The sequence below is a fragment of the Homarus americanus genome, unplaced genomic scaffold (genome assembly GCF_018991925.1).
Source record: "Homarus americanus isolate GMGI-L3 unplaced genomic scaffold, GMGI_Hamer_2.0 scaffold58821, whole genome shotgun sequence".
Lineage (NCBI taxonomy): Eukaryota > Metazoa > Arthropoda > Malacostraca > Decapoda > Nephropidae > Homarus > Homarus americanus.
This window is the reverse complement of record NW_024730441.1, coordinates 1-10,475: the sequence shown is the minus strand read 5'-3', so window position 1 is coordinate 10,475 and position 10,475 is coordinate 1. Positions and strand designations below refer to the sequence as shown.

The 10,475-nt window shown below is 51.6% G+C and overlaps 3 protein-coding genes across 3 annotated transcripts; 2 read left to right on the top strand and 1 right to left on the bottom strand.

Moving 5' to 3' along the window:
* Positions 1-4,150: 4,150 nt before the first annotated feature.
* LOC121866989 (zinc finger protein 318-like) lies at positions 4,151-4,609 on the bottom strand. Its single transcript, XM_042366746.1, has one exon. The coding sequence runs from the start codon at positions 4,607-4,609 to the stop codon at positions 4,151-4,153; it is 459 nt and encodes a 152-aa protein (XP_042222680.1).
* Positions 4,610-4,951: 342 nt separating this feature from the next.
* LOC121866988 (skin secretory protein xP2-like) lies at positions 4,952-7,193 on the top strand. The gene is made up of 5 exons (XM_042366745.1): positions 4,952-5,073; positions 5,159-5,348; positions 5,913-5,941; positions 6,122-6,465; positions 7,030-7,193. The coding sequence occupies exons 1-5, from the start codon at positions 4,952-4,954 to the stop codon at positions 7,191-7,193; spliced, it is 849 nt and encodes a 282-aa protein (XP_042222679.1).
* An 823-nt stretch (positions 7,194-8,016) lies between these two features.
* LOC121866987 (elastin-like) lies at positions 8,017-9,382 on the top strand. Its single transcript, XM_042366744.1, has 3 exons — positions 8,017-8,186; positions 8,691-8,819; positions 8,905-9,382. The coding sequence occupies exons 1-3, from the start codon at positions 8,017-8,019 to the stop codon at positions 9,380-9,382; spliced, it is 777 nt and encodes a 258-aa protein (XP_042222678.1).
* The last annotated feature ends 1,093 nt before the right edge of the window (positions 9,383-10,475 follow it).

Genomic DNA, 10,475 nt, shown 5'->3' with positions numbered 1-10,475 from the left:
CACCATCACCACACAGTCGCCACCATCACCACAGAGTCATCACCATCACCACACATTCACCATCACCACACAGTCACCACCATCACCACAGAGACATCACCACAGTCACTACCACACACCACCATCACCACAGTCACTACCACACACCACCATCACCACAGTCACTACCACACACCACCATCACCACAGTCACTACCACACACCACCATCACAACAGTCACTACCACACACCACCATCACCACAGTCACTACCACACACCACCATCACAACAGTCACTACCACACACCACCATCACCACAGTCACTACCACACACCACCATCACAACAGTCACTACCACACACCACCATCACCACAGTCACTACCACACACCACCATCACAACAGTCACTACCACACACCACCATCACCACAGTCACTACCACACACCACCATCACCACAGTCACTACCACACACCACCATCACCACAGTCACTACATGCTGATGCACTTTACCATGTTGTGTGTGTGTGTGTGTGTGTGACTTCCCTTACGTGATAAACATTATAATAACTTATTCGTGGTTGACTTTTTATATTTCTAGTCAAGTGTTTGTCTGGGAGAGCCAAGGTGGTTTAATAAGCATTCCAAGGAAACTACTTCATATCAACAACATACTTTCTTAAACTACTTTTGCCACGTCTGTATCTACTCTTACAGTATAAATGTTGGTTCATTGGTCTTGCAGTATAGTTTACATCGTCTTTCCAAATATGTCAACTGTGTAGTCTTTGTATTATATGACTACCTGTATTTCCATAATTTCAGTTTTACTCGTACCGGCAGAAAGTCGACTAAGTGGACGTATTAAATTTAATCAGGATACATACTTAGCAACATATTAAGTCAGTATACATCCATATTAATCATATAAATTCAGTATATATACATAGTTAAATGATTTTATGAAGTGATTGTAGTAAGATGAGTTGTCATATTACTCAGCATACATATTTATCGTTCTGGTAATAAAAGCACCTAGGTTCTTGTAACTCCGCCACTAACACAGGTGAAAGTATTTTTGAAAAATTCATACACGAGGTAAAACGTTGAGAATTTGTTTTAAAAACTTGGCGACGGCTCTTGCGATGTTGCAGTCGAGTTGAAGGCTCCGGGAGGTGTGCAATGATCCCAGGTCTCCTACACCACACACTCGACTCTCCCTCTCTCACTTGGCCTCACCCTCCTGGGAGAAGGAGGTTCTCATTACCCTACTTAGGATGTGCATCTACACGTGACTGGATCATGCACTGGTTTCCAATAGTCACCGATCACCACCCTGCTTCACGTGTTCTTTTATTGATTCCCGTTTTCTTCATTTTGCCCTTAATTTTTTATTCCCATTTTAATTTGTAGTTGCCAGTTTTCTTCTGGATAAGTGTGCTGAATATTTCTGTTTTCTGTGAGCACCACTTAGTATCTGCTCCCCATTTGTTTATTTTCCTCAAAACTTAATGTATTACAGCTTCCCATATTCAGTGATATACTTGTCTTAAAAGTTCTCAATTTCTGTGTTGCATTTGAATAAGGATTACCGCCTTCTATGTTTTTCTGAGACCTTAGCATTTTCTTTGGTCTAATTACTTCATTGTCCTTGAGTTTCTTGTTTTCTATAGTGTAGCCGACTTGGTTCAATGTCCTCGAATTTCCCATTTTCTCTGGTATGTTTGACTCCTTGCTCTGCAGTGTTCTGTTTTCAGTTAACTGAGTTAGAGCTCTATACTAGCCACCAGCCAGAGAAAGAAGAACAAAAAACATTCAGCCTGAACCATTGCGCTGTGAAAAAATGGCTTTGAAATTGTACTGAAAATTTACCTTCATTAAGTGGGCTCTGTCGTCCGGGTGATCTTTCGTACTTTGAGAAAATACAGCTTATTCATCCTATTTTTTCTTATTAACTTTTGTATTTTTTTGTATTCACATAGAAAGTATAGACACATTTTTTATACATGAATACATTTCACCTCGTATGCATAACGATACATCACCTTGTATACGTAGAAAGTAACACATATACAGGTATTGTATACGTAGAAGAGAAATTGTCCTTAATACATAGGAAGTACAGAATCATACATAATATTGTATACAGAATAAAGACGCATCACCTTGTATACATAGAAGTTGAAGATACTGTATATCACTTTATATACATAGAGAGTAAAGGCACAAATATTAATATCACACGTGGAAACGAAGATATCGTCACTTGGCGTATGTGAAGAAACCGCCTAACTCGAGAACACCTCTTTGGTGACATTGATCCAAACATTGACGAGGGATTCACGAGTTCTCATGGGTTAATCTGTTCTTTGATCGTGGTTCTTTAGGGGGTTCTGGAAGGAAATACAGTCTTTGATGGTAGTTCTTGAAGGCTTTAGGAGTTGAAATAAGTTTCCCTGCGCTGATTTACTTAGAAGTCGCGGGGGTAATAGTGATATTCATGGTTATATTTGTAGGAGTGTAAATATTTCCCCCAGGGGTTTTCTGAAGCCATGATCAATCTTAGTCCCTTAATCTTGTTTTTGGATTTTAGTGTTGTGTTAGTTTTAGTATTGTTACCTGTATGTTTTGGTACATTTGACTGTTTATATATATATATATATATATATATATATATATATATATATATATATATATATATATATATATATATAACCGCACACACACACACACACACACACACAATCACACACACACACACACACACACACACACACACACACATATATATATATATGTATTTTTTTTTTTTCGTGTATTCATTTGTTGTTAATAATTAGCCGTTGTAGCTGAGAAACAGATGTTTACACTGGACGAACATGGCGGCCCACTCGTATGTTGGCCACGTCTTGGGCTTCTTCACAAAGACTCTCCCGCTGTTCTTACGACTCAAAAATGTTCTCTAATTACAGTGACTCATGACTCACCCAGGTGGAAGTCATTGTCGCCCGTGAGGTTTTGGAGCGTGACTTTAGAATCTGCCAGATAGCGAGCACTATAGGCGAGGATTCTCGAAAGGTCAGACAAAATATTTTTACACACCTCAAATGGTAAAGTGAGAAGGCTTTTAACTCACTTGTTAAAGCTCGGACCTAAAGATAAGTTCTCTAAGGATCGCATCTTATTATCTTCATTGTATAATCATTTCCTTCCCTCTCTACCCTGGGGGCTCCTTCGCCCATTGGAGGGTCCCTTGGGTCGCCACCACTCCTGGAAAGGCCCCTGAGGGCGCTGCCGAACCTGGGAGAGCCCCTGGGGGTGCTGTCGCTCCTGGGAGGGCCCCTAGAGGCACCACCTCACCAGGAAAGGCTCCTGGGGGCGCCATCTCCCCTGATAAGGCCCGAGGGTGCGCCATCGCTTCTTTAAAAACCCCATACGGCGCCACCGCCCCATGGAGGGCCCCTGGGGGCGTCACCACCCTTGGGGAGAACCCTTGAGGCGCCGCCACCTTTAGGAAGAATCCTGGAGGCGCCATCGCCCCCAGGCTGCTGTGGGGTTCTTGGGGCTCCTCCGCCCTTGGGAGGGCAGGTGGGAGAGCCAGACCAGTAGGGGCCACTGGCTGCAGTAGTTTTTGCACTATTTAGAACTCTTGGTAACGAAACGTTAAATAAATACATAGCCCATCACATTTCCAGTATCATCGCTTCCTAAACTACAAAACGGAGAATAATATCTAACAGGAAAACATAAGTTGTGGTGTTGTGCTGACTTACTGCTCTCTTCTCCTATTGGCTGTAATATGGTGGATAAAAGAATACTCCACCAATCATAGTTAAATAAGGGACTGCTGAAAATATGAAATAAATATGAAACAAAGACCAGGCATGCCACATTAAACTTGGGGGCCCTTGATATGGTCCCTGGTGGATGCGTTGCCCTTGCGAGGGTCCCTGGAAGAGCAGATACCCCCGGGAGGGTTATTTAAATCTCCTCAGCCCCTGGGAGGATCCCTTAAAGCACCGCTTTCCCTGGGACGATCACTAGGTGTCCTTTCGCCCCAAGGAAAGTCATTGGAGACGTAAATGCCCCTAAAAGGGTCCCTAAGGGCGAACCTGCCACAGGGAGGGTCCCTCGGACGCACACGCCCATGGGAGGGTCCTTTAAATCTACTCAACCTCTGGGCGGATCCCTTAAAGCACCGCTTTCCCTGGGACGATCCCTAGGTGTCATTTCGCCCCTAGGAAAGTCATTGGAGACGTATATGCCCCTGAGAGGGTCCCTAAGGGCAAACCTTCTCATGAGAGGGTCCCTAAGGGCGAACCGGCCCATGGAAGAGTTCCTGGGGGCAAACCCGCCCCTGGGAGGGTCCCTTGGGGAGAGGCTGCCCCTAGGAGGGTTCCTGGGGGCGCTTCTGCCCCTGTGAGGGTCCCTGTGAGTGTCCATGGGGGCCCCGCCGTCCCTGTGAGGGTCCCTGGGGACGCCACCACCTCTGTGAGGGTCCCTGGAAGCCCCCCCGTCCGTGTGATGGTCCCTGGGGGCGCCACCATCCCTGGGAGGGTTCCTGGGGATAACGCCTCCGATGAAAGGCTCCGCGTCTGCGCCGTTGCCACTAGGGGCACTGCCACCCATGGACGGTCCCTGGAGGCTCCGCTGCTTTTCAGAGGATCCCTGGGAGTGACAGATTAGTAGTGCCACTGGATGCAGTAGTATTTGCGCTATTTAGAACTCTTGGTAAAGAAACGCTAAATAAATACCTATTGCCCATCACATTTCCAGTATGATCGCTTCCTAAACAACGAAACGGAGAATAATATCTAACAGGAAAACATAAGTTGTGGTGTTGTGCTGACTTACTGCTCTCTTCTCCTATTGGCTGTAATATGGTGGCTAAAAAAATACTCCACCAATCATAGTTAAGTAAGGGACTGCCGAAAGTATGAAATATATGTGATATTTTTTCAAAGACCACGCATGCCATATCGTCCTTGGGGGCCCTTGGAAAGGTCCCTGGTGGAGGTGTCGCCCATGGGAGGGTCCCTGGAGGCGCAGATGCCCCCGGGAGAATCCCTAGGGGCGCAGACACCCGTGGGAGGGTCCTATAAAATCCTCAGCCCCTGGGAGAATCCCTTAAAGCACCACTTTCCCTGGGACGATCCCTAGGTGTCCTTTCGCCCCTAGGAAGGTCGTTGGAGACGCCGATGCCCCTGAGAGGGTCCCTCAGGGCGAACCTGCCCATGGAAGGGTTCCTGGGGGCGAACCCGCTCCTCGGAAGGTCACTTGGGGCGAGGCTGCCCCTACGAGGGTCCCTGGAGGAGCTTCTGCCCTTGGGAGGGTGCCTATGAGAGTCCCTGGAATCCCCGCCGTCCCTGTGAGGGTCCCTAGGGGCGCCACCACCCCTGTGAGGGTCCCTGGAAGCCCCGACGTCCATGTGATGGTCCCTGGGGGCGCCACCTCCCATGTGAGGGTCCCTGGGAGCCCCGCCGTCCATGTGATGGTCCCCTGGAGGGCCACCACCCCTGGGAGGGTTCCTGGGGGTGCCGTCTCCAATGGAAGGCTCCGTGGCGTCGCCGTTGCCCCTGGGGGCACTGCCACCCAAGGGAGGGTCCCTGGGGGCTGTGCTGCCTCTGAGAGGATCGCTGGGAGAGACAGACCAGTAGTGCCACTGGCTGCAGTAGTATTTGCGCTATTTAGAACTCTTGGTAAAGAAACGCTAAATAAATACCTATAGCCAATCACATTTCCAGTATGATCGCTTCCTAAACAACGAAACGGAGAATAATATCTAACAGGAAACCATAAGTTGTGGTGTTGTGCTGACTTACTGCTCTCTTCTCCTATTGGCTGTAATTTGGTGGATAAAAGAATACTCCACCAATCATAGTTAAGTAAGGGACTGCTGAAAGTATGTAATATATAATGAATTAAAGACCAGGCATGCCATATGAAACTTGGGGACCCTTGGTATGGTCCCTGGTGGATGCGTCGCCCCTGGGAGGATCCCTGGAAGAGCAGATGCCCCCTGGAGGGTCCCTGGGACGCAGACGCCCATGGGAGGGTCCTTTTAATCTACTCAGCCCCTGGGATGATCCCTTAAAGCACCGCTATCTCTGGGACGATCCCTAGGTGTCCTTTCGCCCCTAGGAAGGTCGTTGGAGACGTAAATGCCTCTGAGAAGGTCTCTAAGGGCGAACCTGCCCATGAGAGGGTCCCTAAGGGCGACCCTGCTCATGGAAGAGTTCCTGGGGGCGACCCCGCCCCTGGGAGGGTCCCTTGGGGAGAGGCTGCCCCTAGGAGGGTCCCTGGGGGCGCTTCAGCCCTTCAGAGGGTCCCTGTGAGTGTCCCTGGGGGCCCCGCCATCCCTGTGAGGGTCCATGGAAGCCCCGCCGTCCCTGTAATGGTCCCTGGGGGCGCCACCACCCCTGGGAGGGGTCCTGGGGGTGCTGCCTCTGATGGAGGGCTCCGTGGAGGCGCCGTTGCCCCTGGGGGTACTGCCACCCATGGATGGTCCCTGGGGACTCTGCTGCCTCTGAGAGGATCCCTAGGAGTGACAGACCAGTAGGGGCCACTGGCTGCAGTAGTTTTTGCGCTATTTAGAACTCTTGGTAAAGAAACGCTAAATAAATACACAGCCCATCACATTTATAGTATCATCGCTTCCTAAACAACGAAACGGAGAATAATATCTAACAGGAAAACATAAGTTGTGGTGTTGTGCTGACTTACTGCTCTCTTCTCCTATTGGCTGTAATATGGTGGCTAAAAAAATACTCCACCAATCATAGTTAAGTAAGGGACTGCCGAAAGTATGTAATATTTGTGATATTTTTTCAAAGACCACGCATGCCATATCGTCCTTGGGGGCCCTTGGAAAGGTCCCTGGTGGAGGTGTCGCCCTTGGGAGGGTCCTTGGAGGCGCAGATGCCCCCGGGAGAATCCCTAGGGGCGCACAGACACCCGTGGGAGGGTCCTATAAAATCCTCAGCCCCTGGGAGAATCCCTTAAAGCACCACTTTCCCTGGGACGATCCCTAGGTGTCCTTTCGCCCCTAGGAAGGTCGTTGGAGACGCCGATGCCCCTGAGAGGGTCCCTCAGGGCGAACCTGCCCATGGAAGGGTTCCTGGGGGCAAACCCGCTCCTCGGAAGGTCCCTTGGGGCGAGGCTGCCCCTACGAGGGTCCCTGGAGGCGCTTCTGCCCTTGGGAGGGTGGCTATGAGAGTCCCTGGAATCCCCGCCGTCCCTGTGAGGGTCCCTGAGGGCGCCACCACCCCTGTGAGGGTCCCTGGAAGCCCCGTCGTCCATGTGATGGTCCCTGGGGGCGCCACCTCTCCTGTGAGGGTCCCTGGGAGCCCCGCCGTCCATGTGATGGTCCCTGGGAGCGCCACCACCCCTGGGAGGGTTCCTGGGGGTGCCGTGTCCAATGGAAGGCTCCGTGGCGTCGCCGTTGCCCCTGGGGGCACTGCCGCCCAAGAGAGGGTCCCTGGGGGCTCTGCTGCCTCTGAGAGGATCCCTAGGAGTGACAGACCAGTAGTGCCACTGGCTGCAGTAGTATTTGCGCTATTTAGAACTCTTGGTAAAGAAACGTTAAATAAATAAATACCTATAGCCCATCACATTTCCAGTATGATCGCTTCCTAAACAACGAAACGGAGAATAATATCTAACAGGAAAACATTAGTTGTGGTGTTGTGCTGACTTACTGCTCTCTTCTCCTATTGGCTGTAATTTGGTGGATAAAAAAATACTCCACCAATCTTAGTTAAGTAAGGGACTGCTGAAAGTATGAAATATATAATGAATTAAAGACCAGGCATGCCATATGAAACTTGGGGACCCTTGGTATGGTCCCTGGTGGATGCGTCGCCCCTGGGAGGGTCCCTGGAAGAGCAGATGCCCCCTGGAGGGTCCCTGGGACGCAGACGCCCATGGGAGGGTCCTTTTAATCTACTCAGCCCCTGGGATGATCCCTTAAAGCACCGCTATCTCTGGGACGATCCCTAGGTGTCCTTTCGCCCCTAGGAAGGTCGTTGGAGACGTAAATGCCTCTGAGAAGGTCTCTAAGGTCGAACCTGCCCATGAGAGAGTCCCTAAGGGCGACCCTGCTCATGGAAGAGTTCCTGGGGGCGACCCCGCCCGTGGGAGGGTCCCTTGGGGAGAGGCTGCCCCTAGGAGGGTCCCTGGGGGCGCTTCAGCCCTTCAGAGGGTCCCTGTGAGTGTCCCTGGGGTCCCCGCCGTCCCTGTGAGGGTCCATGGAAGCCTCGCCGTCCCTGTAATGGTCCCTGGGGGCGCCACCACCCCTGGGAGGGTTCCTGGGGGTGCTGCCTCTGATGGAGGGCTCCGTGGAGGGGCCGTTGCCCCTGGGGGCACTGCCACCCATGGATGGTCCCTGGGGACTCTGCTGCCTCTGAGAGGATCCCTAGGAGTGACAGACCAGTAGGGGCAACTGGCTGCAGTAGTTTTTGCGCTATTTAGAACTCTTGGTAAAGAAACGCTAAATAAATACCTATAGCCCATCACATTTATAGTATCATCGCTTCCTAAACAACGAAACGGAAAATAATATCAAACAGGAAAACATAAGTTGTGGTGTTGTGCTGACTTACTGCTCTCTTCTCCTATTGACTGTAATTTGGTGGATAAAAAAATACTCCACCAATCATAGTTAAGTAAGGGACTGCTGAAAGTATGTAATATATGTGAAATTTTTTCAAAGACCAAGCATGCCATATGGTTCTTGGGGGCCCTTGGAAAGGTCCCTGGAGGAGGTGTCGCCCCTGGGAGGGTCCCTGGAGGCGCAGATGCCCCCGGGAGGATCCATAGGGGTGCAGACACCCGTGGGAGGGTCCTATAAAATCCTCAGCCCCTGGGAGAATCCCTTAAAGCACCACTTTCCCTGGGACGATCCCTAGGTGTCATTTCGCCCCTAGGAAGGTCGTTGGAGACGCCGACGCCCCTGAGAGAGTCCCTCAGGGCAAACCTGCCCATGGAAGGGTTCCTGGGGGCGAACCGGCTCCTCGGAAGGTCACTTGGGGCGAGGCTGCCCCTACGAGGGTCCCTGGAGGCGCTTCTGCCCTTGGGAGGGTGCCTACGAGAGTCCCTGGAATCCCCGCCGTCCCTGTGAGGGTCCCTGGGGGCGCCACCACCTCTGTGAGGGTCCCTGGAAGCCCCGTCCTCCATGTGATGGTCCCTGGGGGCGCCACCTCACCTGTGAGGGTCCCTGGGAGCCACGCCGTCCATGTGATGGTCCCAGGGAGCGCCACCACCCCTGGGATGGTTCCTGGGGGTGCCGTGTCCAATGGAAGGCTCCGTGGCGTCGCCGTTGCCCCTGGGGCACTGCCACCCAAGGGAGGGTCCCTGGGGGCTCTGCTGCCTCTGAGAGGATCGCTGGGAGAGACAGACCAGTAGTGCCACTGGCTGCAGTAGTATTTGCGCTATTTAGAACTCTTGGAAAAGAAACGCTAAATAAATACCTATTGCCCAACACATTTCCAGTATGATCGCTTCCTAAACAACGAAACGGAGAATAATATCAAACAGGAAAACATAATTTGTGGTGTTGTGCTGACTTACTGCTCTCTTCTCCTATTGGCTGTAATGTGGTGGCTAAAAGAATACTCCACCAATCATAGTTAAGTAAGGGACTGCTGAAAGTATGTAATATAGGTGACCTTTTTTCAAAGACCAAGCATGCCATATCGTCCTTGGGGGCCCTTGGAAAGGTCCCTGGTGGAGGTGTCGCCCTTGGGAGGGTCCCTTGAGGCGCAAATGCCCCCTGGAGAATCCCTAGGGGCGCAGACACCCGTGGGAGGGTCCTATAAAATCCTCAGCCCCTGGGAGAATCCCTTAAAGCACCATTTCCCTGGGACGCTCCCTAGGTGTCCTTTCGCCCCTAGGAAGGTCGTTGGAGATGCCGATGCCCCAAAGAGGGTCCCTCAGGGCGAACCTGCCCATGGAAGGGTTCCTGGGGGCGAACCCGCTCCTGGGAAGGTCCCTTGGGGCGAGGCTGCCCCTACAAGGGTCCCTGGAGGCGCTTCTGCCCTTGGGAGGGTGCCTACGAGAGTCTCTGGAATCCCCGCCGTCCCTGTGAGGGTCCCTGGGAGCGCCACCACCCCTGTGAGGGTCCCTGGAAGCCCCGTCGTCCATGTGATGGTCCCTGGGGGCGCCACCTCTCCTGTGAGGGTCCCTGGGAGCCCCGCCGTCCATGTGATGGTCCCTGGGAGCGCCACCACCCCTGGGATGGTTCCTGGGGGTGCCGTGTCCAATGGAAGGCTCCGTGGCGTCGCCGTTGCCCCTGGGGGCACTGCCGCCCAAGGGAGGGTCCCTGGGGGCTCTGCTGCCTCTGAGAGGATCGCTGGGAGAGACAGACCAGTAGTGCCATTGGCTGCAGTAGTATTTGCGCTATTTAGAACTCTTGGTAAAGAAACGCTAAATAAATACCTATAGCCCATCACATTTCCAGTATGATCGCTTCCTAAACAACGAAACGGAGAATAATATC